Genomic DNA, 27,874 nt, shown 5'->3' with positions numbered 1-27,874 from the left:
TGCAGATCCCCATACTTTTCCTCATCGTCAAGGGGGGGCAAGTTGAGGCCTGCTTCCCCGTGTGGCAAGCAGAGGATGCCACTCGCTGGTCTGAGAACTGGGAGAGGAGAGAGCTTCTGCCTGGGATAGCTTATCGCTAGCCATCCCATAATCTCCCCCACAATGTACCCGATTTACTAATTTCACAATGTCCTGTAAGGCTCTTAGCTGGTGCAGCAGAAATGATGGCATGTGTTACACGAGGAAGCCAAAACAGCCCCTTTCTCCCCCCCCCCTCCAGGCATGCCACTCCCCCTTCCGGTGTTTCTTCCATCACCTACCCTGAAACAAAACCTCGTTGTCCGGTTGGCACTTCAGATGACACTACAATGAGGTGACTGTGAACGTGTCCTCGGGATGTTGTTCTAGCATTGGACCCAAAAACCCACTCTTCTGGGCTCCAGCCATGATGGGATGCCCTTGCGGTGCAAAGCTGGGGTACCTGTAGTTGTCCTGCAGTGGCAGCATAGAGTCTCTCAGGACTGGGGAGATATTCAAGTCATTCATCAAGGGGCAAAGGTAGGCCCCTCGGTGGTGAGCCCTGGCCATGTCCATGGGTTCTTTCTCGCTCTTAGAAGGGTTGCTGCCAGGGGGGCTAGTCAGATGGGGGTTGAGGCAGGAAGTATCTGGGCTCCTCCCCATGAAGTCCATGAGCATCCCGACCCCAGCTTTGTTGTCATAGGGGGGGCTGCGGGTGTTGGAGGTGGGGGAGTACCAATAGCCTGGGTTTTTGCAACTGGGGGAGTCATAGTGTGGCTGGGACATGGGCAGGTCCCGGCAGGTCATATGCACAGCTGAATGGGACATGCTGCCAGCCCCTTGCATGCTGTGTTTGAGTGAGTCGCAGGCTGGAAGCTTCCGGATGTCGCTGGACCGCAAGTCCTCTTTAAAGGCCAAGGTTGGGGAGCAGTTGGGCGAGAAAGCTTTTTGCAAGCCTGTTTCAAACACAGTCTGTTGAGGGGGCGGGGCAGCCAACTGGTGAGGGATGCTAGGGAAATGTTTGCTCTCCAGGTCTGGTTGCCCGAGTCCAGGGGAGTCACTCTGGAACCCTTGCCCAAAGGTGCCATCGGAAGGAGTGGAGGGATTCATGGAGTAAGGCCCTGCGTAGTCACATGGGTCTCTTTCACTGAGCCCAAAGCCCCGGGACTGGGAGGGCAGAGGGGACATACTACTGTCTCCACTGTAGTAATCCAGGCCAAGGTCAGTACTGTCTTGGAACAGGGGGTTCACTGGCTGGGATTTGGCAGGGAACTTGGTTTTCCCTGTGCCTCTCTCCTTTTTGGAGGCACAGGCTCCCCGGGAGCCCCGGGGCTGCCTGGCCCCCGTGCCCCGTTTGGAGGGATATGCAGACGTCGTGAAATTCAGATGGGCAGCATCGAATATGTCCACTTTCTTCCGCCTTCCCCGTCCCGGCTTGGAGCTGCTCTGGAACAAGACGCTCTGGTTCCAGTTGTAACCTGGGGCAGAGGACGACTCATTCCAGTCCATCATGAGCTTCTCCAGGCTAGAGAGGCTGGACTGACCTTCGCTAGACGAGGCCTCACTGTTGGCTCTTCTGTAGCCGGCAGGCTGGTTGAACTGGGTGCTGTCCGAGGAGGACTCAGAGAACGTCTCAGACACCGTTTGCTGCTTGGCTTTCTGAGGCGTGTAGTTGGAGATGTCCAGAATGACGTTGGGCTCGTTGATATGGCAGTCAAAGCCTGGGTTATAGAGCTGGCTGAAGGCATCGGAGCTCCAGTCCAGGCTGCCGTAGCCTTGTCGGAAAGCCCACTGGGAGGCACTGGGGAACTGCCGACAATTCTCGGGCGAAGGCTGGAACGAGGCCGAACCTTTGGGAACCATGTAGCCGCCGGGGGACACAGTGCTGGCCCGGCTATCGCACCTCATGGGCGTGTGAGAGGAGCTAGAGAACTGGCCGGGATCTGAACTGCTGAAGAAGGAGGCCTTACTCAAGGGCAAGCTAGGTCCTGATGTCTGTTGGGCGTAGCTGACACTGTGGGCACTGCTGGGCGACGAGGGCAGGCTGTTGCCACCGCCGTAGCTGAAGCTGCAGTCTTTGTTGTTCGAGCAGTCCTGTGTGGCATGGTATGGCTTCCCTTGCTGGAATAGGCTGGAGGAGGTCACATTCTGCCCTCCACTGCTGCTGCTGTAGCTGCCGTACTGTGCATAGCTGGAGGCAGCCGAGGAGTGAGCCGTGGGTGACCTGGAGACAGCTGAGAGTGTTGCCAGCTTTTGGAAGGCGTCTGTGCCACGGCACTCCGAAGGAGCCTGAGACATGTTGTATCCTGCTGCTCTGCTGGGAGGGAACGACTGCCGGCTCGGCATGACATTATGGAAGGGCGCCTCAGTAGTCACGGTAGTGGTGGTGGAGGCAGGTGTCACTTTGCCTCCCCGGCTCGGGTAGGATGCCATGCCCCTCTGGGTAGCTATGGCATTGGGAGGGGCTGTGTAGGTGGTAGTGGCTTTCCGAGACTCAGAGCGTGTGTTTGAGAGAGCAAAGTCCAGCAGATCAGAGGAGTCGTCTGAGTCTAGCAGGGAGCGGAAGTAGCCAGTGAAAAGACTGTGTCTCTCCTGGCTTAACTCGGATTGCGATGATGGATTGCTGCCACTGTAAAAGCCACTCCTGCTGGAAGAACTGGTCTCCACTGTGGAAGAATGGAAGGTTCGAGAGTCAGCACCTTGGTAACTGCAGTTCCTGTTCGTCTGGCCGGACAGGGGCCCATGGTGGGGCATCCAAGGGCTCTCCTTGTCTCCACTCCATTCGGAGACCCCATCGTTGAAGTTCTGTCCAAGGTTCTGCTCTGGAAACAACACCCCGTTCTTGCGGGACCGCCTCTTCCTCTTGGGCTTGTCCATGGAGTCCGGTTCTTGTCGGCCTCGTTTCCGTGGGTGCACAGGGTCAGCGTGCATGGCTGCCACTGGGGTTGCCTTCTTCTTCTTGCCGATACCTTCAAAAAAGTCACTAAAGGAGCAGCGAGATGAGCGGGCAGAGTGCCCCCCTCCGCGACCAAACCCACCCCCTTTGCCACCACGCCGGCGGAAACCCTGGACCCGGTGCAAGAAGTGGGAGATGCTTTGAGTGTCGGGGGCCTGGTGGATGGAGTCTGGTTCACTCGGGGTCCAGCAGCGTGGTGGGGAACAACGTGCGGAGCACTGGCTCTGACGGTTTAGAAAGGCCAGCTTTGCCAGGACATCGGAGTAGTCGGCTTTACTGTCGTTGGTGTCGGCGACGTAAGAGGGTTGTGGCGATGCCAGTTTCTGCTTCCTCCTCCTCCGTTTCTTCGCCTCCGGGGTGGGCTCCTTGGGTTTGCAGGGCCCCAACATCAGATTTTTAGGGGGCCTCCCCCGCTTCCGCTTTAGGATAATTGGCATCTCACCAGGAGGGAAGACCACTACGACATTACGGCCATTGTTCTTCATCTTCAAGAGTGGGGTAGGTTCCATTGAGGGGTACGACGTCAGCTCTTTGCCTTCCAAGTTCAAGTTGCTGCTCAGAGAGGACACTTTGTATGTTGTCTTGTTCCGCCTCCCAAGGGAAACTGGGATCTTGGCCATCTTCACCACCATCCTGCGCACGCCACGGCATTTGGGCTTCGGAGCTGGTGGGTTGGCCGGAGCCTTCTGACTATCCTCTAGGTCCAAGGCGGAGAGGAGGGGATCCACTTCTTCATCTGCTGGCACAGCCGCCACGGGCAGGCTCACTTCCTCCGGCTGGGCCACAACCACTTCCACTGGTGCAGCTGTGGGGAGGACCCTGGTCTCAGCTACAATCTCCGCCCGCCGCCCCCGGCCTCCCCTCCTCCGGCGGCAGAGAATCTTTGGTTTATCTGTTCTGCGTAGAGCATACTTCCTGTGATCATCCCTGCCCCGCCCTGCCCCTCGCCTTACTACTCCTCTCACAGAACAGCTGAGGTGGGACTGGGGTTGTGGCGGGTGTGTCCCTAAGGACTCATCTGTCCCCAGATGTGGCTGGGAGTCTAACAACTTGGGAAGGGGGCCTAGCAGCTGAGCCTCAGAATCCAGGAGGTGGGCTTGGGAGTCAAGCAGCTGGTGATCCAGGGCCCCTAAAGACTGTAGCCCTAACGGCTCAGAAAGGGGCTCCAGGGATTGGAGAGAAAGTGATTCGGACAATGGTTCTAGGGCCTGCAGCTCCAGAGGCTCTAGAGTCTGCAGCCCAATTGGTTCAGGCAGTGGATCCACAGTCTGCAAGGCCAGAGTCTCTGGAGGAGGTTCTAGAGACTTGGAATCTACTAGCTGAGGCTGGTGTTCCGGAGACTGTGAACAGATTACCTGGGATTTCGTGTCTAGTCCCTGTCTTTCTAGCAACTGGGAGTGGGGCTCTGGATGCTGATGATCTAGCAGCTGAGGGCCCGGGCAGGCCAGAGAAGCCAGCTCACTCAAGATATCTGTGTCGGCAAGCTCGGTATAATCGGTGGTATCAGATTCTGAGCTGCTGCTTTCGTCTGGGCTGCTGGGTACCTTCAAAGCAGGGCTGCTCTGGCAAGCTGAGTACTGGGTACTCTGATCGTCCCCCTCTGCCTTTTCTGCATAGAGGCCAGGTTGGCTCTCCTTGGGCAGCTCAGCTTTGGTGCAGCCCTGCGCCACTTGCTCCTCTGGACTACGGATGCTGTTGGCCAGCACAGGCGAGGAGTAGAAACTGTACTGCAGTCCCTGGTCCCTGCTCTCCTCGTTGGGTGGTGGGTGGCTATCAAACTGTAGTCCGCTGCAGTCCAGATGAACACCGCAGCTCTTCAGGTCCTCGGAGAGACGGTTGATGTCCTTCATGATATCAATGAGCTGCACCACAGGGTAGAGGTTGATGCGCCCGTTGCCGCACTTGCTCTTGAGCAGGGAGATGATATTGTCGATGTTGCACCTGCCCGAGGCCAAGGTAGCATTGGAGAAGGTCTTGGCAGCTCTGTCCTGTGTGGCTGTCTCATCCAGGTCCCAGGCAATACCAGGGCAGTCCAGAGCACTAGCTGGCTGCAAGTCATCTGTCTTGACGTTGCTCTGGCTGTGGGGGCTCTTGTACCGGTCAACCGTCTCAGCGTGACGAAGTGAACCAGACTTGTGGTCCCGGCCTAATGATGAGCAAGAACCCTCTGGGAAGCTGAGCATGCTGAACGACAAGGCCTTCTCTGCCTTCTGACCAGGATGCCCTGCCTGGTAGAACTTTGGCTCTCGGGAGTAATCAGAAGAGCTGTGGAGGGTGCCTCCTAAGGATGGGACCTGGGATTTCAGGCGTCTCCTTAATTCATCTTCACCAGCATGCCTCTTCACAGAGCAGTTGCTGGTATGAGCATCTGCAAACACGGAACTTTGAGCTGGAAGAGACAAAGAGGAGATGGTAAGCTTCAGGGTGGGTACTGCACATGAGAACACAAGAAAAGCCCTGCTGGATTTTATTTTATTTAGATTATTTATAGTTTGCCTTTCTCACTGGGACTCAAGGCGGAGTGAGTCAATACAATCAGCAGGATGGGACATTCAATAAACAATGAAATAGGATTTGGGTTGCAAGACCCACCAGAAATATAAGAATGGAACTGGGGCAAAGCAAATTGTTAGTATGACTCATTAAATGAAGCAAAATTACACAGTAGGATCCAGCTTACAACAAACTATACACAGTAACATAGACCACAGTCTCCAATAATTTATCCAAGTAACTTTGTGAATCAATTAGTACAGTGCAACTCTATTGCCTGTGTAAAAAAGCCCCCTTGAATAATTCAATTTTGCATAGTTTGCAGAAAGCCAGGGGAGTGAGGTAGGTTATTCCACAATGTGGAGGCCACAAAAGAGAAGGCGCGTGTATGGGCAGTTGTTGACTTTGCCCATTTGCAGGCTGGCACCTGTAGAAAGTCCTGCTCAGATGAGTGAAGCTGTTGTGGTAGAGCATAGGGGGGAGATGGTCTTGCAGATATGAGGATCCAAGGATAAGAAGGGCTTTGGATGTGACAGACAATACTTGATGCAGGGACACTGCCTAAAAGGGCATCCCTGCACCAAGTTCCCCCTTCCTCTGAAATGAGCAGAAAAACCTGATCCCATGTTGTGATATCACTGTATTGTGCTTCTCTGACCCTAATCGTGGCAACCAATGACGTATTGCAAAGGCAGGGAAAGAAACAAGAGGTCTTTGATATCAGAACACAGGTAAGAGCTGCTGTGGAGGGGAAGGTACCAAAAATGGCATCCCTTTCCACTATAACATATAGGAACTAGACAGGGAGGATGCTGTTTTTGGTTTCACACCCCTGTTGCATGCAATAGGTAGTTCAAGATATACATGGAGAGGATAGTAATCAATGCTCCCTCTAAGCTGTGGAGTCTTGTGAGCAAAAAAAATCTACTTTGTGAGCGACTGGCATTAAAGTTGTGAGCAAGCGATTTGGCTACTGCATAAATTAGTTTGCTCCGGAGCCATCCTTTTTTGAGCCAAGACAAAAATGTGTGGGCTGGAGGCAAAAAACCTGAGCTACCTCACACTAACTCAGCTTAGAGGGAACACTGATGGTAATAGGCTATTTTTAAAATGTATTTTATATTCGCCAAGGTAATATATCCCTGGTTGGTGAAGGTTTTGCTGGAAGGAGACCTCACAGCAATTCTTTGGCCAGCAACTAGAGCCAGGCTGTCTTTCCTCTCACGTCTTCAGTCACAGGGAGGACAAACGTGTTTGGGTCTAAGATGTCACAGTCCAGAGGCCTTTTCATTTGCTGTCATTTCCCCCAGGGAGGACTTGTGCAGCAATCCCCAAACAACCCAAGCAAGAGCTTGTGCAGAGGACTCCTTGTAGCCCCCACACTCTAATATTTCCCACTCCTCAAACAGTTCAATATATCTGCTGGGAAACCTGGAAGTCTCACACCAACAAGGGAAACCAACACACAGACATGTAGCCGGAACAACAGTGTTGCACCAGTGCCTGCAACACCCCAGCAAAGCATGCCAACCCCTCACCTCTCTCCTTCAACTCCCTGCCCCCATGGTCTTTAAAGGTTTCATGCCTCATGTTTCCAGCCCTAAGAATAGGGCTGCCACTTACCCACGAGGGGTGGAGGAATTCCTGCCCTCTCTTGCCCACCCTCACTCCAGCAAGTGGCAAAGGGGAAAATGCAGGGGCCAGAATGGTATCCTGCAATGTCATAACTAGAAATGACACCATCGTGTTGCAGGATTCACTAGAATCCTAGAGCATCTGGTTACAGTTATGTAGGCAGAAATGACACCTCACAGGACACTGTCCCGGTGAGTCTCTGCCCCCCCCCCCAGTCTTCTAACTAGGAAGCACGTCTCCTACAATATTTATTCCCTAAAATACTTATGCATCACCTTTCGCCCCAAACTCAGGTTTGCTCATTGAAAAATACCTGACCTGTAGGTAACAGACAATTTTTTTAAAGTTACACCAGATATCAAATGCCTGCCTGAAAAGGATGGCAACACGTTTCTCATGAAAAACAGATTGTGTAGGGGCCCTCCCCACTTCTTCGAGGCATATGTTCCGCATAATGCTGGAGCTGCCATCAAAAAGGAGCTCCTCCATGCTGTGGCCAACTGGACACCTTGAAAGGAGAGCTCAACTGAGAGGAGGCTGCCCTGGGAGGATCCGAGGTAGTCAACAAGCTCGTAACTGGAAAATGCGACAAAACCTGCCAAAAAAACAAACTCAAGTGACAGAGGTCTCGAACTGGTTTCCGAGTAGGACTGAACCAGGGCACCACCACCAAGCTCTGGCCCAAAGAGGGAACAGCAAGGAGACCAGAAAAGCCAGCCAAAGAAGCTTCTTTATACTTATAGGCCAAAGCGGATCAGCTGATAGTGTCTGACGGTCTATAAAAGGGTCCTGCGTCAGGTTTGCTCACTGGTTGGTGTGATTTGGAGATTTGCCCTTTCTAGCTACAGGAGCTGTGGTGGCTCAAGTGGTTAAGACGCTGAACTGCAGGCTGTGGAAGTTCAATAGTTCAGCAGTTCGAGACCCGAGTTGCCGCATGATAGAGTGGGCTCCCGTCTCTAGTTCCAGCTCCTGCCAACCTAGCAGTTCGAAAGCAAGAAATTGCAAGTAGATAAATAGGTACCACTTCGGTGGGAAGGTAACAGCGTTCCGTGCACCTTGGTGTTTAGTCATGCTGGCCACGTGACACGGAAATGTCTTCAGACAGCATTGGCTCTTCGGCTTTGCAACGGAGATGAGCACTGCAACCCTAGAGTCGGACTCAACTGGCTTTCGAGCAAGAGAACCTTTACCTTTCTAGCTACACACTGTCCTTACTCTGCCTTCAGCTTCAAGGGGAGGATGGATCCAATAAGGCTTTTAGCTCCAGTCCCTTTCATTATGTGGTGCTTGGGATCACGCTTGATGTGGCTCATGCAAGTAACACTAGGAGACAGAGACATGCTGATCCGCTTGGGAAAAGGACATCGCCTTGCAATCAGTCCAAAAGCACCCCCACCTGTCTTCAAGACTCATGCCGTGTCCTTTATCAATGTCAGCCAGAGTCCTGCCATGAGGCAAGGTGAAGCAGCTGCATCAGGAGATAGGTTATGGATGGACCACAAAGTGTGAGGTGGGCAGATCTGCCTGGTGAGTCATAATCCAACTGGAATGCTTCTGGCTCTTGCACAATTCTTCACCATTCCAATGGGGTTTGCCACAGGAGAACCTTCTTGGTGGGTTGTGCCATATTGTGTGTGGCTGGGGGGAGGGAGGGATTTGAGTTTTCTTGCTCAGGAAGTAAAAGCCTGGGCCAGCCTGGATGCCGGCAGTATCAAATCCTGGCCATGTGTGATAGGTTTGGGGATGGTGCACCTTTATTGCCAACTGTTCTTATAGCTACTGGGTTAGATAGGTTGAAAAACAGGTTGGAAAAATTATTAGGAGGCTGTATCATTGGCAATTAGCCATTAGGACTGTATGTTTTTTGTTTAAAAGCAAACATTAAAATTATAAAAAATAAACATTCACAAGCTCACAGTCTTTCTAACGCTCATACAAGGTTCTTATATATTACCAGCTCTGCTGTTGATTTTTTAAAAGTAAAATTAACACAGTAACATGCTCTGGGAATCAGCCTTGTACACAGACCATGAACAGTGATGCCAGCATTGGATAACACATTTTCTGAAGGCATAGGTGACCCTGGGATGCACAGGCAAGCCTTGGAAGACATTATGAAGTCAGTGGTCTTAGGAGGTTGCAGTTGTGTTTAGGGTTGCCACGTCAATCATTCACAGCAATATATAAATTGTAGATAAATTCCTAGGCTTTAATTGTTTAAAATCTTTAATGTTTGACATCCCTATTAAACATAACACCCCAAATTGGACTTCTGAATTCTGAAGCTGAATGCCTTTGATTGTCAGGTGAAGGGGATCGGTTGGCAGGTGAGAGCTGTTTGCTTGTGGGCGTTTCAGCCTTTCACTGGCCACTGTGGGAAACAGGATGCTGGACAAGACGGACCACTGGTCTGAGCCAGCAGGGTTAGTCTCATGTTCTTCAGAGAAAGCTGTGCAGTTCTTTGCCCCTGCCCATTTAAAAACAGCTACATGCTACGGATGGAAGGAAAGACACCTAAAGAGTTACTTTACTGCAGAGAATGGCTGTGGGTTGACAGGAGGAGGAGCCTTACTCATCTTCACTGATTTTTTTTTTAGTTTGTTATATTTATATGCCACCATTTTGCTGCACAAGGCAAGGAGCGTACATAGAAACACAGATTCTAGCTTCTGTCAACCATACCTTAAGTTCCACGGCTAGGTGGGCCTTCCTGCTCAGATGTGCTGCAAGTGGGTAGAGAGTATGGCATATGAAGAATTAATGGGCAGGGGGAGAGACTCACCAAATGGTGCCGGCATGGAGGGGGCAGTCGAATCTGCTAGTCCCTAATCACATCACAACCACAGTCCAAAGGGTGCCCGTGTCACATAATCATACACTGCAACAGATTCATGACCGTTACTGAGTGCTACCAAGAGGGCCTGTGCTATCTTCATGTGCAAAATCATGCTGTTTGAGTGCAAGGGAACTGACGGAGGGGAGGGCGGGGTACAAATCAAATAAATAAATACATTCCCACCACTGAAAGGCAACTGATGCAGGCAGCCTAAGAAGAAATGCTCACATATTTGCACAACAAACCGGTTGTCAGAATGGAAGATGCTGCCATGGAAGAGAAGGGGAACGCCAACATTTTAAAAAGTCCTGGGTCCATAACTCACCTTCTGCTTTGCTGCTCCTGCTGTTACACTTCAGTTCTCTGTGGAGAAGGAAAGAAAGGGAGTTTAGCCTGAATAACAGAGTCTGCCCTCTTCCTGTCAGGGATCAGTCGAGTCCATCAAGAGTAACATGCCAATCTCATTCATCCTGCCTCAAGGGCAGCCAATCTGTGCAGCAGGCAAACAAGCTTTGTGGTGATAGTAATTTGCTCCTTCGCTTTCTGCTACTTCCAATCCTCATCGTATAAACCTACACTCAAGGTGGGGAAAACTGGGGTCTGTCTAACCCTGATCAAGCCAGGATTCTGGCCTCAAGTGGTGCATGGCTGCACCCAAACTAAGCCTGAGAGAGCGGGTTCTCCAATTCAGCTACTGCCCTAACCAGGCTAGGCCTTGCCAGGTTAGAGGTGTCATCCTACTAGCAATGTACAGCAGCTGAATATGCACGCTCCTCTTCTGTGTCTCAACAGAACTCTGAAACACACAGGCCAAGTGATGTGCTAGAGAAAAGCCAGCCACACACCACAAAGCTCCTGCTTCAAACTTGGAAGTCTCTGAGGTAGCTGCTCTGAGGTAGTGTTCATATGGATCTCTTTGATTTAATGGAATTGCTGGTCTCACAGCTTGCCCAGTCCCCACCCTCCTTTGCCTGCAAATTATTGGCATCACCCCTCTCCTTTCCTACTTCCACCCTCCACCTCTGCTCTTTTCACTGCTGCTAGACACCTCAGTGCAGCAAAATATTCCCCTCAGGTTATTGGGGGGGGGGGCTTAAGTGACGCTTTGAGACAGAGATAATGGAAATGGTACTACATAAACCTCAAATAAGGTTGTTCATTTGTGATATTGATGTCAACTTAGGCACTTAACATGCTAAAGGCACAGAAAAGCTTCATCAGCACTTCCTTGGTTACTCTGCTATTGCTGCGCTATACCAATCCTTCAAAACTTGCCCACGCATCCAATGATGCCCTGTTCACCAAAATGTAGGTTTCATATCCTCTGTTTCAATGCCTATCTGTGAGTGAAGCAGAGATCCCAGGATGCAACTGCATTCATTCAGAGGGTGGCTGTTATTCAGGATTCATTAACAAGGAGCCGCAAATGTGTCTCGTAACTGTGGCGCAAGTCACCTTTGGCTACAAATCCTTGTAGCCACATTTCCACTAGGTGTCCCCAATGAGCTACAGATCCTCTTTGAAGCCACCATGCCTGTTAAATGGTTAAACACCCTCCCCCCCCAATTTTTTTTCTACTTTCTGTTTAAACTTTCTGACCTGGCTGCGTTGCTCTGACAAAAAGCCTCCTTTGTACAGTTCCTTTTTTTTTTGTGCAACAGCCGAGTGCTTTCCTTGCGGAAAAGCCGGCTGAGGAAACATGCACCTGGCACCAAGGTTGAAAAATATATTGGTTACATGGTTCTGCTCCTCCCCTCACCCTGGGGCGTAGACGGAAGGACGGACGAAAGGGGAGACACAGAAAAAGAACGGCCCTTCTTTGTTTGCAACTTTATCCTTGGTAGCGGAGCCTGAAAACGAAAATTTGCCACTGTGCCCTAGATGGCAAAGGCCAGCCTCAGCCTTGAACAAACACCACTTCATGCATCCTTTTGGTAGTTTGTTCCCTGCTGAGACAGGAGAGGAGTCAGTCCCTCCACAGGCCAAAAGGAGGTCAGGCTTCAAAGAGTCCAGCCGCAGCCCTAGGCCAGCAAGGAGAAACCGTCCTTAGACTAGCCAGAATGTTCTGGATAAGCTGACTGAAGTTGAGACTGAAACACAGTGAGAGCATAGATGAGGCAGAGTATGGGCCAGCATGTGTGGGTGAGCATGTCAGCCTGGCTGAGCACTAGTATACTCGGCAGGAGAATTTATCTTTAAATAGGGTTCTTCAGTTCATTAATTATAATTTAAAATATTTATATGCCAGCCTGTCCCCTGAGCATCTCAAGACCCAAGGCATGTTAATGTAAGAACCTGTGTATAAAACAAACATTTAAAACAACAGATATAAAAGCCTAAAAACCAGCATAAAAACATCTTATGCCTCCTAACAGCTGGTATGCCTCCTCTGCCCACGTGTGCATCTACATGTGGTTGAATATTGTACTAGTGTTGAGCTATAACAAGCATTTGCAACTGGAGTTTCTGGGTGCGGACAAGACAACAAATGGTACGTGCAGGGCTCTAGTCGGGGGGGGAGCTCTCAGGTACGGAGCTCCGGAAGAGAACCTCTAGGGGGCGGGGCGGTCACGTGGTGAAGCCCCGCCCCCTTCTTTACCCCGCCCTCTGCTTCGATCCTCATTCCGTTTGGGAATGAGGATGAAGCAGGAGGGTAAGTAGCCGGGCCTTCTGACACACTTCCGGTGATGTCAGGGGGTGTGGCCTTCTGTCACTTCCGGTGATGTCAGGGGGCGTGGCATATGCAAATAAGTTATGCTAATGAGTTATGCTAATGAGCTCCGGCAGCTCTTTTTCTACAACAAGACCCCTGGGTACGTGGATGCAAATGGTATGGGGATCCACCCCAAGTTTCAGTTCTTGTTTAGGTAGGAAACTTAGAGATGTGAAGGTATGGGGAAAAAACTGGAAAACTTCAGGAAAAAACCTTTTCACCCCCTCAGGACACACACACACACACACACACACACACACACACACCATTTTTCCAATCAAAAAGTTAGGAAACTTTGGGGAGCATGGGGAACAAAAAACTTCTATGATATGTTATATTTCCTGGAATGGGTTAAATGTTTTTAAGAAGGTTTTCCTCATTCAAAATTGTTGTAGGAACATTTTAATGTATGACAACCCACAGTATTAGACAATAATAATTCCTGTGCATACTGCAGACATATACAACATGTTTTCAAGGATATGTTTATTGAATAAATGTGAATAATTATGGCAAAAATTAATATGCAGTAATGTGTTTGATAATAACATATCAGCATTAATTTTTTTCAGTGTTATAAAGTTTAACTGGATATCCAAATATGTTGGTAGTCCTATTGTGAGACTGTTTCTGTTAATTTCAGCTTTCCCCCCCTCCCTCTCAATTTGCAAAACTTAAGATACATGTGCTAAGGTAGCTTAGGGAGCAGCAGTTTGCAGGTCTCTCCCAAGTAATGGGTACATTTGTCATTTTGCTTGCAGAAAATTAAAGCTTTGATACTTAGTTTCTCTGATTATACAACTCTGATATTATATATTTTTTTCAACAGATCTGAATTTTTTTCTCAGCTCAATTCAAAGACTGAAGGCCAACTGTGGCCTTTAATGCCCTAAACAATTTCAGACATAAATGCCTGCTTCTGCCCACCTGCGCACTTGGCTCTTTAGGTGGGCATCTGGTCTGTTCTCAATTTAGGTGAGTACCTGGTCTGTTCCATACTGGGTCAGGTAAGCACCTTATTTCACTCTAAGGGTGCGTTCAGACGGGGCGTTTCAGCCGGCATAAATTGTACTGGTTGGAACTGGTGCAGTTTATGCCGGCTGAAACGCGATCACACTTACCTCCTGTCTGCGGAGCCCATCGCTGTATGCCCATTCACACAGAGCAGTCATTGGCGGGTTTTTTTTTAAACACAGTTTACGCATGCGCATAGGCAGCCATCCACAGAATGGCAATCTTCACGCATGCGCAAAACACCCCGTCTTACATTTAAAGTTTAAAGGTAAGGACTTACCTTTAAAGTTTAAAGAGCAAAGTGGCCTCCCTGAGGTCCCGGACTCCTCTAAAAGTTAAACTATGGACCTTTTCTTTTCTTTTTTAAACAAACGCCGGGGCGAAACTTCGCCCAAGTGCATATCGCCGACCTAAAAAAAAATGGTGGGCGAAAATCAGAAGCCTCGGGCTTCCGAACGGAAGTGGCTCTACAACGTTGGAGAGCGATCAGACGGGGGGTAAAGCGATTACAACCGTTGCACTCAGGATACCACCACTTGGGGACCTAGTGGCAGAATACAACGGTTTAAAGCTCTTTGCAACGGTTAGGGACGGAAGGCAGATGTTCGCCATGTGAACGCCGGTAAGTACGCTGATTCCAACTGGCACCTATACCATTGCAAATGCCCCGTCTGAACGCACTCTAAGATACTAATAAACGACTGACTGGTTATGAAAGTAGAAAGCCAGCAGGGGAGCAGGGACTATCCAGTGTTTTGCAGAGAGTGCCAGAGTGCCACTGGGCAGATATCATGGGTATGCACTCGCTGCATGGAGCTCTTGGCTTTCTGGGAGCAGGTTCATTCCCTTGAGGCTAGGGCTGCCAACCTGGAGAAGCTGAGGAAGAGAGAGAGGTTTGGGGAAGAGACCTTCAGGGACTTACCAGAACAGTCCCACTCCTGTGCTGACAGATCTTCTACTGTTGTGGAGAGTGAGAGTCTTGAGATCAGAGGGTGTCAGTCTGAGGAGGAGGGATGTGATTACTTAGAAACGACCCCTTCCTCGCATGACAGACCAAAATCCTCTCATACCAAGGATAGCCCTCTGGGGTTGGGGGAAGGTAGGCTTTTGGTAGTGGGCGATTTGATCTAGGTGAGGGTTCCTGGAGAGGGAAATGCATTATAGAAGTGCTAGAAGTCTCCAAGCCAAGATGGGGAAGCTGGAGTGTTTGGTGCTCAATGGCAATTTAGAGATAGTAGGTATCTAAGAAACATGGTGGAATAGGGAAAATCTATGGGATACAGTCACTCCTGGGTATAAGCAGAGGTCATTTCGGGGGGGATCGCAGGGGATCGCAGTTCCCCCGGGTGAGGTAGGGGGGGACACATGACGAAGCCCCGCCTCCTGCTTCCGGCCGCCCCGCTTCCGGCCCTCATTCAGCCAGGAGGAGGCAGGAGAAGAGGGAGGGTAAGTTGCTTCCTCCCTGCCTCTCCCCACCCCTGCCTGCCTGGGGCCAGGGAGGGCCTTCGCGGGGCTTCCTCGCACTCCCGCCGGCCTTGCAGGTCCACCGCCGGTCCCCTCATGGCCGGGACCGTTGGGGGCGGGCTGTGTGGCCTTATGACACACTTCCGGTGATGTCAGGGGGTGTGGCCTTATGACACACTTCCAGTGATGTCAGGGGGTGTGGCATATGCTAATGAGTTATGCTAATGAGTTCCCCTAGGTATAAGCTCTACAGGCAGAATAGGGAGGGACAGGTTGGTGGAGGTGTTGTGTTGTACATCAAAGAGGGGATAGAATCAAATAAGTTAGAAAACATCAGGGAAATTAACTCCCCAACAGAAGTGATATGGGTGGAGACACCCCGGGCCCTCGGGGTTAGTCTTAAAGGTGCCACTGGGCTTGAACTTTGTTCTGTTGCTTCGGACCAACACAACTACCTCATCTGAATCTACTCACAATGGTATTAAGTCCAGCATTCAGGTCGATGGAAAGTTACCCCTAAAGTCCAAAACTGTCACATTTGATTTCAAAAGAGGGAACTTTACAAAAATGAGGGGCATAGTTAAAAGGAAGCTGAAAGGGAAACAAAAGAGAGCAAAATCACTAGAGAATGCTCGGAAGCGATTTAAAACTACAGTAACTAAATCCCAGATAGAATGAATTCCACAGGTTAGGAAAGGCACTGCTGAGTCTAAAAGGAGGCCTGCGTGGTTAACAGTGCAAGTCAAGGAAGCTGTAAACAGTAAAGAGGCTTCTTTTAAAAAGAGAAAAGGCTGCCTCAATGAATTGAACAGAAGTGACCACAGGCTCTGGCAAAAGAAATGTAAGTCAATAACTAGGCATGCAATAAGAGATTTTAAGGAGCGGGTAGCTAGAAGCATCAAGACAATCAATCAACTGTTCTTGAAATGTATCTGGAGCAGGAACCAGCCAGAGAAGTAGTTGGGCCTTTGGATTACAAAGGAATAAAGGGATCGCTAAAGGAAGATAGGGAGATGGCAGAGAAACTGTTATGAATTTTCTGCTTCTGTGTTCACTGTGGAAAGTCTGAGGCATGTACCATGCCATGGCCACTATTTTCAGGAAGGGAGTCAGAAGGACTGAGTCAAATTGAGGTGACAAGAGATGAAGTTCTAGACCTATTGAGGAAAATAAAAAACGATAAGTTTCCAGGTCCTGATGACATATACCCGAGAGGTTCTTAGGGAACTCAAAAGTGAGACAGTTGATCTACTAACGCGTATATGTAACCTATCAATAAATTCAGCTGCAGTACCAGAAGACTGGAGAGTAGCCAATGTTGCACCAGTTTTTAAAAAGGGGTCTAGAGAGGAACCAGGAAATTACAGGACAATCAGCCTAGCGTCTGTCCCAGGCAAATTAGCAGACACTGTAATCAAAGACAGAATTATTAGGCACACAGACAAGGAGAATCAGCATGGCTTCTGCAAAGCAAAGTCCTGCCTCACAAACCTTTTGGAGATTTTTGAGATAATGAACAAGCATCTAGACAACAATGACCCTGTATACTTGGACTTTCAAAAGGCTCTTGACAAGGTACCTCACCAAAGACTTCTGAGTCAACTTAGCAGTCGTGAGAAAAGAGGTTCTCTTATGGATTAAAAATTGGTTAAATGACAGGAAGAAAAGAGTAGGAATCAATGGGCAGTTCTCACAATGGAGGGAAGCAAGCAGTGGGGTCCCAAAAGCCCCTCATGGGGCTCGGCTGTGGAGCTGCAAGGCCGGCGGCGGCCGGGACCATTGGGGGCGGGGTGTGTGGCCTTATGACACACTTCCGGTGATGTCAGGGTGTGTGGCATATGCTAATGAGTTATGCTAATGAGTCCCCCTAGCTCTTTTTCTACGAAACAACCCCTGATTATAATGTCCCTGTATAGATCTATGGTGCAGCCTCATTTGGAATACTGTGTACAGTTCTGGTCACCATATCTCAAAAAGGACATTGTAGAGCTAAAAAAAGTACAGAAAAGGGCAACCAAGAAGATTAGGGGGTTGGAGCACCTTCCATATGAGGAAAGGCTGAAGAGTTGGGTACTTTTCAGTTTCGAAATGAGACGACTGAGGGGGGGGGCATGGCAGAAGATTATAAAATTAAGCATGAGGTAGTGTGAGTTGACAAATATCATTTCCCCCCCCCCTCTCTCAAAATACTACAACTTGAAGGCATCAAATGAAGCTGTTGGGCAGTAGGTTCAGGACGGACAAAAGGAAATACTACTTTACACAAACAGTGATTAAAATATGGAATTTGCTGTTAGAGGATGTAGTGATAGCTACAGGAATAGGGGGATTAGATAGATTCATGGAGGGTAGTCTATCAGTGGCTACTAGCCATGGTGACTGAGGGAAACTTCCACATTCAGAGGCACTGAACCTCTAAACCCCAGAGTCGGGAGACAACATCAGGGGAAGGTCTTGGCCTCCATGTACTGTTGTTGGCCACTGTGTGAGACAGGATGCTGAACTAGATGGACCACTGGTCTGATCCAGCAGGCATCTTCTTATGTTCTTATGCTTGTTAGAGGGGTATGTGGGTATGACAAGCCCTTTTTGTTGGTGGCAGCAGGCTCTGGAGCTCCCAACCTTAGCCAGATTATCCCCTTCTCTGCTTATTTTTCAACAACTTATTTTTCAGCTATGTTCTGCCTGGATTTTTCCTTTTCTCTGGGATGGTGTCTAATATCTGGGATATGCTTTTTTGGTTGAATTTACTTGCACGCTGTTTTGTGCAGCTGAAGTTACTGTTTGGGGAAAATGTTTTTCATTTTGCTCTGACTGATTTGAGTTAAATGTTCTGCTTGCTATTTTTTGGTATGAGTATTAAGTTCCTTGGGGTCCCATGGTTGGATGGAAAAGTGAAGCAGAAATGTTTAAATAAACAGACACCTGTTGGCCGCTACATAATCTGTGAAGCATCCCTGAGTGCAGCCTCATAAGTGGACCTTTCCTGTATCTGTCATACAATAAAGGCATTGGCTTGGATCCACTGGAAGGTTTTCATGAGTGAAATGGATTTCTGTCCATGGTGCATGCATTTCTTGTTTTCTTCTTGCTGCTGCCCGAAATTTCTCCTGAGATGCTGGTCCTGGGAGACAGGAGATCCCCCCTGAACAGCACGAAGGGGGAATTGGAGGTCCACTGTGGGAAGAGAGAATTGGCAAAACTCCCCCCCCCCTTGTGCACATGGAAATTTTCTCATGGATCTAAACCATTCCTCGCTCCCTACCACTTCCTGTAGGATTTTTACTGAAGTTTACCTCTGAGGATCTTATCGAATCAACTTTGGAAAGCATTTAAGGGCCAGAGACAAATAAAACCTTTATTTTAGTAGCCCCATTTTTAAAATGTGCACTTTTTATTCATTTAACATTTATTGCTTAACTAATGACAATTTTATGTAGTAATCTTGTTTTTATAAACATGATTCTCCTGCATGTTTATGGACAGGATGGATTATGAATTTTAAAACAATGACATAAAAGTTAATAGAAATTTGACCACAAGGTGCACTAATCATCCCAACGTTTGGAGGACAGAGGAAGTCCATGGATTTTTGCAGCCCCTTTCAACTTTTCACTGGCCCTTGTTTCTCTCTGCCTCCAACAAAGGCTCCAATGCCTGATCAAGTGAATATGTGCCATCCCTCTGTAGAAAGCTTATTAAGAGCATCACAGCACCAGCCAGCAGTACCTCTACAATTAGAAGCACACAATCCATGCACCTTTTTGTTTCAAGGGCTGCCTCATGTGTTTAGGCAGCTAAAAGTTCATTTGGCACATACCCATATCCATTTTTTTAAGTTGCAAAACTTGTGGAGAGGGTGAATGGTAAATTTGTGATGTTACAGGCACTAATTAGCTCTGTGCATACCTGGTTTCTGCTGCAAACTGGAAGGAATGGATTCATATAAGCTTAACCCAGAAGGAAATCTGCTTATTTAAACAGGCTGCAAGGAGAGTGTGCTTCCACAGTGCTCAAGTGATGTTTTATTTGTATACACCTTGTGTTTAAAAGCAATCAGCCCTGTTGAGTGTCCTTATAAAATAAAATTCAACCCTCTCTTCTGGAAGCGGGCAGTTCGTCTTTAAACCTCAGTGAGCAAAATGAGGAAAATTTGAGCTTTCGTTGTTAACAAGGTCTGTTTCCAGCCCTAAGACTCCTGACTAATGGGTCAAGATTCCACCAGACTGGAAGCTGCACATGGGATTCCAGGAAGCTCATTTAATGAGTCAGTGTATCTATTCTTTACATATTCCAGAGCCGACAGTGCATGTTTTGACTGCTCTTTTGTGTCTGTGTGTATTTTAAAGGTATTTTATCATTTGTTAAAGACAGGATTTTTAAAAGTAGGACAAAATGTCCACCGTTCTAGTGTGTTGGGTGGACTCTCTACAGGAAAGCAGTCGGAACAGAGGAGGATGCTCTAGGTGGTGAGGGAGCATCTGAAGGGTCATGGAATGTGACGGGGTGAAGGGCGGGACTAATGGAATGCTTTTTGAAGAACCGCTGTAGGGCTTGTTCTAGTCAAAGATTCTCAAGTTTGACACAGGAACATCAAGGCTTGAGGCTGCAAGTAACTTAAGTAAACTACCTGGGAATGTAAGCATCCAATGTTTCAGTGTCTTCTGGCCCAGAAGTGTAACAGGATTTGTAATATCAGTAAAACAAAAGTCCAGTGGTGCCTTAAAGATTAACAATATTTATGTCAATATAAACAAAGTTTGAGTCCAGTGGCACCTTTAAGACCAACAACATGTTATTCAAGGTATAAGCTTTCGTGTGCATGCACACAAAAACGTAATGTTGTTGGTCTTAAAGATACTACTGGACTCAAACACTGCTCTGCTGCTTCAGACCCAAATGGCTACCCCACCTGAATCTATTTCAGTATGAGTGACTCACAGCTCACTCCTGCCCCTGAGGCTGGCTGACAGTATGATGCCTCTGGACTGGCCAAATGGTGGCCCCCTCCTGCATGTTATTTATTCATTCCATTTATATCCTTCTTCCCTCTCTAAGCAGCAGACTCAGGATTTTCCATTCAATCACCTACCAGCCCTAGGCCAGGTTGCTGCATCATATGCCCACCTATACCTTATTTATTTAATTGGAGACCCAAATTGGCTTGCAACATCATTTCCCCCTCCTCCATTTTATCCTCACAGCTACCACCCTATGATGTAGGTGAGGCCGAGAGGGAGCAACTGGCCCAGGGTTACCCAGAGAGCTTCCATGGCAGAGGGAGGATTCAAACGTGGGTCTTCAGGACCCTAGTCCAATGCTCTAACTGCTACACCATGCTAACTCTTGGGATACAGCCATATCCTTTAGTCCTTGCCTGGTCACCATTAGCTTCCGGCTCAAGGCCAAGCCTTCAGCTCAAGTTCCAGGAATTAATCCCAGTGACCTTGGGCTGGAGAAGAGGTGGGGATTCAGGGAAAGCCATGCACAGCTTCAACCCTGACACATCCCTCATTTGTGACATGGTATTGAGCACACAGCTGGGAATGCAGACAAGTATTGGTGAGGCAAGGTTCTCTATGCCATGTGTGGGTGGATGAGGGATTCCAATGTGCTTGGTGAACCATGGATTCAATTTCTTTATCTGGGCTCCCTTGATAAGATTTCCCTTGCTCGAAAGCCAGTCGCATCCGACTCTACGGTTGCGGTGCTCATCTCCGTTTCCAAGCTGAAGAGCCAGCGCTGTCCGAAGACGTTTCCGTTGTCATGTGGCCGGCATGACTAAACGCCAAGGCGCACGGAATGCTGTTCCCACCAAAGCGGTACCTATTTATCTACTTGCTATTTCTTGCTTTACGAACTGCTAGGCTGACAGGAGCTGGAACCAGAGACAGGAGCTTACTCCGTCATGTGGCACTCGGGTCTCGAACTGCTGAATGAAAAGAGCACAGATTTGGACCTCGTTTCCCTGATTCTTCTCCGACCACTACACCACACTGTCTCTCATCAGGCGCCTCTTCCAGTCCTTCCCATATCTTGGCAGCCGCACCAAGCCACTCCCTGTAAATCCCTTCAATAAACCCTGGCTTCCAACAAGAGGCTTCCCTGCTTATTCCCAACTCCAGTACCCAATCCAGCCAGACTGCCATTCCCTTTGTTTGGGCAACAAGACTTTTGCTTTCCTTAAGCCTTGTCCAGCCTCTGAAACTTCCGTGTTTCTGAGATGCCAGAACGCGTCCCCTTAAGGCGGGGCATGGGAAGTCCATCTGCTGCTGGAGAAAAACCACTGCCTCCTTGGCTAGGTGCTGCCCAAGGCATACCCCTTATTAAAAACCCAAGTCCCGTGAGCACACCTTGGCATAAAGACCCATAAAAAGCAGGCTTCCAGAAAACTGATGAAAGGGAATGCAACTTACTGTTCTGACTGCCACTAGCACAGATGGCTAATTTTTTTGGTTTTATTTTTTAAAGGACTGGACAGATTCATGAAGGATGGGGTTATCAGTGGCCATTAACTATAATAGCTAAGAATGGAAACTTGTATTATATTCCTGATTACCAGGCAAGGGGGAGAAATAGCAGAAAGATGGTTATTTGCATCATGCCTGGCTGGGGATCTTCCCAAGGCCACCAGGCTGGCCAATGCTGTAGACAGAGCAGTGGGCTGGAAGAAAAGGCCGTGCGCTAGTGGAGGGATTGTGGCTCAGTGGCCTCTGAAGCCATCTCTGGCTTCAGGATCTCAAACTGCAGGTACTGGGAAAGACCTTTCTCAGCCGGAGACCCAGGAAAGCAGCTGCCAGTTGAAGCAGGCAAGACTGTGCCAGACGTGACCATGAGTATAAGGCAGCTTCAAAGTGTTCTTCTTGAGATAATTTCATGAATAGCAATAGCGGATTTATGATCCAGTCCTTAGAATTATGCCACACGCCTGATGCAAAAGTAGGTAGCCCCTGGCAAGTGCAATGAACAGTTGTGCACCAAACCATTCTGCTTGTCACGTGTGGCCAGTTCTCTGCAAAAGTAGCTGAGGCAAGCCCCTAATCCTCTGGCAGCACCTTGTGGCATGGGAGAAGGTGATAGACACAGCTTCATGCCTGCCATTTCCTCATGGATCCATGAAGCCACCAGCCAGGTCTGAGGTGGCCACCAAAGGTCCTGGCAGCACTGCTGGGGCACAGTTTGCTCCCTGTGGCCTGGGTTCAGCCAGCTGCTGTACACAGCCTCTCCCAGCTTCCTTCTTTACTGCAAGACCCATCCCATGTGGCTTTTGATCATCAGCAGAATCTTTTTTGGTGGGGAAAGGGAACGTCCTCTTCTTTTGCCACTGGAAGAAAAGCTAGCTGGACCCAATCCAGTATGTCTGGCCAAGTGCAAGCCTCTCTTGCCCCTCTGGTCTGCTGCCAAGCCAATGTTTTCACAGGTAGAGTGTGCACATTTTTCAGCACTGAGGCCAAAAGGTTTGCCTTCCCCTGAGCTAATGTGGTGAAGAAACTGAGCCTGGGATACGGCTGTGCAACTCTTAATGGTTTGGGATCACCTGGAACAGGAAACAAGCTTACCCCCGTTTCAGAATGTTATCATATTCCGCACAAGGACACATGAAGCTGCCTTATAATGAGACAGACTATTGATCTACCAAAGTCATGGACGGCTTCAAAAGGGAAGTAGATAAGCATATGGAGCAGAGGTCCATCAGTGGCTATTAGCCACAAGGTATAGATAGGGACTCTGGGGCAAGTGATGCTCTGTCATCTTGGTGCTTGGGGCAAGTGAGGCTCTGTGATTTTGGGTGTTGGGGGGGGGGGGGTTTCAACAGTGGGATGGCTTCTAATGTCCTGGCCCCACTGGTGCACCTCCTGGTGACACCTGGTATTTCTGGCCACTGTGTGATACAGAGTGTTGGACTGGATGGGCCTTTGGCCTGATCCAACATTGGCATCTCTTACGTTCTTATGTTCTTATGTTGTCTACTACTCTGATGGACAGAGGCTCTAAAGGCTGTCTTTACCCATCACTTGAACCTTCTACCTGGAGATGGGGGAGACGGAACCAGGGACCTTCATCAGACAAAGCAGATACTCTGCCACTGAGCCCCTCTCCATAAAAATGCATGCACATGAAGCTGCCTTATCCTGACTCACACTGTTGAACTATCACCATCAGTACTGCCTACTCTGGTTGGAACTGGCTCTCCAGGGTCTCAGACAATGTTGTGCGGGTTTTTACAGTGCACAGTTGTTATTTTTTGGTTTTGCTTGGTCATTGTTTACTGTGGACTGTATTATTGTTGTTACTGTTGTCTCCAGGGTCTCAGACAATGTTTCCTCTAAGCTCCACAGTGTTGTAAGCAGAAATTCTACCTTGTGTGTGAAAAAAGCTAATAGCATTAAAGTCGTGAGTAAGGCTACACTTAACTATCATGTAAATTAGTTTTTTAGAAGATTACTTCCATAACCCTGTAAAAACGTCATCATAAATTATTTAAAATTATATTCAAACTATATTTTAACAACAATTGAAACATTATAAAAGAAAACAGAATCAAGTCAAATTTAACCCACCCCTTTCCGCTGTATTGGTAGACCTGTCCTCCAGAGAACAAGTCTACCCGCCCCAGTCTACTATATAGATAGACCTGTCCTGTGAAGAACAGGTCTACCTACCCAGTTACACTATATTGGAAGACCTGGCCTGAGACCTTCATTCTGTGCTGACCCTTAGAAAACATACCAGCACTTGGGGGTGGGGGGGTGGGAATCTTGCAGGCTTGTAGATTTTTTTTTTTTTAGTGAAATATGAGAACCAGCATTACAGGTCAAGTACAGCAGAAGAGGAACAATCACTGTCAGAACCCTGCCTAACCTAACAAACAGGAAGTTGCTTAAATGTTATCAACCTGCCCAAACTACTTATTTATTCAAATATTTATATCCCATTTTTCCATGTGACTCAAGGCAGCTTACAAATCATACTGAAAAGCATAATAGGGATGTACAAAAAAACCAATCATTTCCCCCCGCTCCATTGTAGTCTATGGAACTATTATAGTCAATGGGTCCCATAGGCTATAATAGAGAATTGATCTGGGGGTATCTGGGACTCGGGGGGGGGGCTGTTTTTTGCAGCATAGCTGCTGGTGCCTCTCCTCAACACCCTCCCTAAGTTTCAAAAAGATTGGACCAGGGGGTCTGTAATGTATTCAGCCCCGACCGCGTGCAAGGCAAGGGCTCCACACAGTTGTACGAAGCCTCCGAGCTTGCTCCTTAGACAATGGACTGAGCGGATCCTAGCCCACACCAATCAGAGGGCTAGGCTCCCGGCCGAGGGCCTATGGAACCCTCGGTCACTGTAAATAGCATATCACTGGTGTGGGGGGGTGTTTTGGGTGTGGGGTTTATGCACATGTAAGTCGGCCTGCGAGCCGGGCTTCCTCGTCTTGTTCTTCACCTAATAAAGTATGACAGCTGAATTCACTAGTAAGTCTCAGTACTTTTCAGGGTCCAATTCTATGGGCCCCAGGAGGAGGTGTCCCTATCCTCCATTGTTTCCAACAGAGGGAAAAATGCCTTGTGGGCTGAAACAGAAATCCCTGTGCTGCCTGTTAAAATTATGTGTGCCAGCACTCCCTAGCGCAGCTTAAAGGGAACTATGGTCTGGTAGAGTTCTTCTCCTCTCTCATGGATCACTGCCTTGACGTGACAAGGGGGCTTGCGTGGTTCGATGAGGCTGCAGGCTATGCCGCGGAGGGTCACCCAGGATGGACATGCCACAGCGGAGAACTCAGACAAAATATGATCCACTGGAGAAGGAAATGGCAACCCCTCCAGTAAATTTGCCACGAAAACCTCATGGACAGTAACAAAAGGCTATATGATGCCGGAAGATGAGCCCCTCAGGTAGGAAGGTGTCAAATATGCTACTAGGGAAGAGCAGAGGGCAAGTACAAGTAACCCCAGAAAGAGTGAAGCGGCTGGGACAAAGCCGAAAGGACGCTCAGCTGTGGATGTGTCTGATGGCGAAAGGAAAGCTCGATGCTGCAAAGAACAATACTGCATAGGAACCTGGAATATAAGATCTATGAATCAAGGTACGTTGGATGGGGTAAAAAATGAGATGGCAAGACTGAACATGGACATCTTGGAAATCAGTGAACTAAAGTGGACGGGAATGGGTGAATTTAACTCAGAAGACCATTATATCTACTGTTGTGGCCAAGAATCCTGTAGAAGAAATGGTGTGGCCTTTATAGTCAACAAGAGAGTGTGAAAGGCAGTAATGGGATACAATCTCAAAAACGACAGAATGATCTCAGTCCGAATCCAAGGCAAACCATTCAACATCACAGTAATCCAAGTCTATGCCCCAACCACTGACACAGAAGAGGCTGAAGTGGACTGGTTCTATGAAGACCTACAACATCTCATAGAACTAGCACCAAAAAAAAAGATGTCCTTATCATCATAGGGGACTGGAATGTTAAAGTAGGAAGTAAAAAGGTAACTGGAATAATGGACAAGTTTGGCGTTGGAGAACAAAATGAAGCGGGGCAAAGGCTACCAAATTTTGTCAAGAGAACATGCTGGTCGTAGCGAACACCCTCTTCCAACAACCTAAGAGGCGACTCTACACATGGACATCTCCAGATGGGCAACACTGAAATCAGATTGATTATATAATTTGCAGTCAAAGATGGAGAAGCTCTATCCAGTCAATAAAAACAAGACCTGGAGCTCACTGTGGCTCAAATAATGAGCTACTCATTGCAAAATTCAGGCATAAACTGAAGAAAGTTGGGAAAACCACTAGGCCATTCACATCCCTTATGAATATACAGTGGAGGTAAATAATAGGTTTAAGGGACTAGATTTGATAGACAGAGTGCCCAAAGAACTATGGACGGAGGTTCGTGGCGTTGTACAGGAGGCAGGAATCACCACCATCCCAAAGAAAAAGAAATGCAAGAAAGCAAAGTGACTGTCTGATGAGGCTTTACAAATAGCGGGGGAAAGAAGGAAAGCGAAAGGCAAAGGCGAAAAGGAAAGATTTATCCAACTGAATGCAGATTTCCAGAGAACAGCAAGGAGAGATAAGGAGGCTTTCCTGAATGAACAATGCAAAGTAATAGAGGAAAACAATAGAATGGGAAGGACTAGAGATCTCTTCAAGAAAATTGGAGAAATCAAGGGAACGTTCTGTGCAAAGTTGGCCATGATAAAGAACAAAAACGGTAGGCATCTGACAGAAGCAGAAGAGATTAGGAAGAGATGGCAAGAATGCACAGAAAAACAATACAAGAAGGACATCAATGTCCTTGACAACCATGACAGTGTGATCACTGACCTCGAGCCAGACATCCTGGAGTGCAAAGTCAAATGGGCCTTAGAAAGCATTACTAAGAACAAAGATAGTGAAGGTGATGGTATCCCAGCTGAGCTATTCAAAGTCTTAAAAGATGATGCTGTTAAAGTGCTGCACTCAATTTGCCAGCAAATTTGGAAAACGCAACAGTGGCCACAGGATTGGAAAAGGTCAGTATACATTCCAATCCCAAAGAAGGGCAATGCCAAGGAATGTTCAAACTATCGCACAATTGCACTCATATCACACACTAGCAAGGTCATGCTCAAGATCCTACAAGCTAGGCTTCAACAGTACATGGATAGAGAACTGCCAGAAGTACAAGCTGGGTTTCGAAGAGGTAGAGGAACGAGAGATCATATTGCCAACATTCGCTGGATTATGGAGAAAGCAAGAGAGTACCAGAAAAACATCTACTTCTGCTTCATTGACTATGCTAAAGCCTTTGACTGTGTGGATCACAACAAACTATGGCAGGTCCTTAAAGAGATGGGAGTACCAGACCACCTCACATGTCTCTTGAGAAACCTGTATAAGGGCCAAGAAGCGACAGTTAGAACCGGATACGGAACAACTGATTGGTTCAGCATAGGAAAAGGAGTACGACAAGGATGTATACTGTCACCTTGCTTATTTAATATATATGCAGAGTACATCATGCGAAATGCTGGCCTGGATGAATCACAAGCGGGAATTAAGATTGCTGGGGAAAAGATCAACAACCTCAGATATGCAGACGATACCACTCTAATGGCAGAAAGTGAAGAGGACCTAAAGAGCCTCTTGCTCAGGGTAAAAGAGGAGAGCGCAAAAGTGGGCTTGAAGCTCAACATCAAAAAAACTAAGATCATGGCATCCGGCCCCATCACTCCTTGGCAAATAGAAGGGGAAGTCGTGGAAGTAGTGACAGACTTCACGTTCCTGGGATCCCAGATCACCGCAGACTGTGACTGCAGCCATGAAATTAAAAGACGCCTGCTCCTTGGGAGGAAAGCGATGGCGAACCTAAACAGCATGATAAAAAGTAGAGACATCACCCTGCCAACAAAAGTCCGCATGGTCAAAGCAATGGTATTCCCAGTAGTCATGTATGGCTGCGAGAGTTGGACTATAAGGAAGGCCGAGCGCCGAAGAATAGATTCTTTTGAACTATGGTGCTGGAGAAGACTCTTGAGAGTCCCTTGGACTGCAAGAAGAACAAATCAGTCAATCCTCAAAGAAATCAACCCTGACTGTTCCCTGGAAGGCCAGATAATGAAACTGAAGCTCAAATACTTTGGCCACCAAATGAGAAGGGAGCACTCACTGGAGAAGACCCTGATGCTGGGAAAGATTGAAGGTCAAAGAAGACGGGGACGGCAAAGGATGAGATGGTTAGACAGTGTCA

At 48.2% G+C, this 27,874-nt stretch overlaps 1 protein-coding gene across 2 annotated transcripts in view; it reads right to left on the bottom strand.

Moving 5' to 3' along the window:
- AHDC1 (AT-hook DNA binding motif containing 1) overlaps positions 1–27,874 on the bottom strand; it is a 62,109-nt gene that overhangs the window by 13,640 nt on the left and 20,595 nt on the right. For both annotated transcript variants that reach the window (XM_015418618.1, XM_015418617.1), the window contains exons 2-3: positions 10,264–10,301; positions 321–5,363 (exon numbers count right to left, since the gene is read on the bottom strand). In XM_015418618.1, coding sequence (XP_015274104.1) covers positions 364–5,157 — 4,794 coding nt within the window. In that variant the 5' untranslated portion in view covers positions 5,158–5,363; positions 10,264–10,301 and the 3' untranslated portion in view covers positions 321–363. The remainder of the gene's footprint in view (positions 1–320; positions 5,364–10,263; positions 10,302–27,874) is intronic.

This window comes from Gekko japonicus, unplaced genomic scaffold, assembly GCF_001447785.1.
Source record: "Gekko japonicus isolate JY-2015 unplaced genomic scaffold, Gekko_japonicus_V1.1 scaffold456, whole genome shotgun sequence".
In the NCBI taxonomy this organism is placed as follows: Eukaryota; Metazoa; Chordata; class Lepidosauria; order Squamata; family Gekkonidae; genus Gekko; species Gekko japonicus.
Note: the sequence above shows the minus strand (reverse complement) of the source record. Positions and strands in the feature narration are given on the sequence as shown.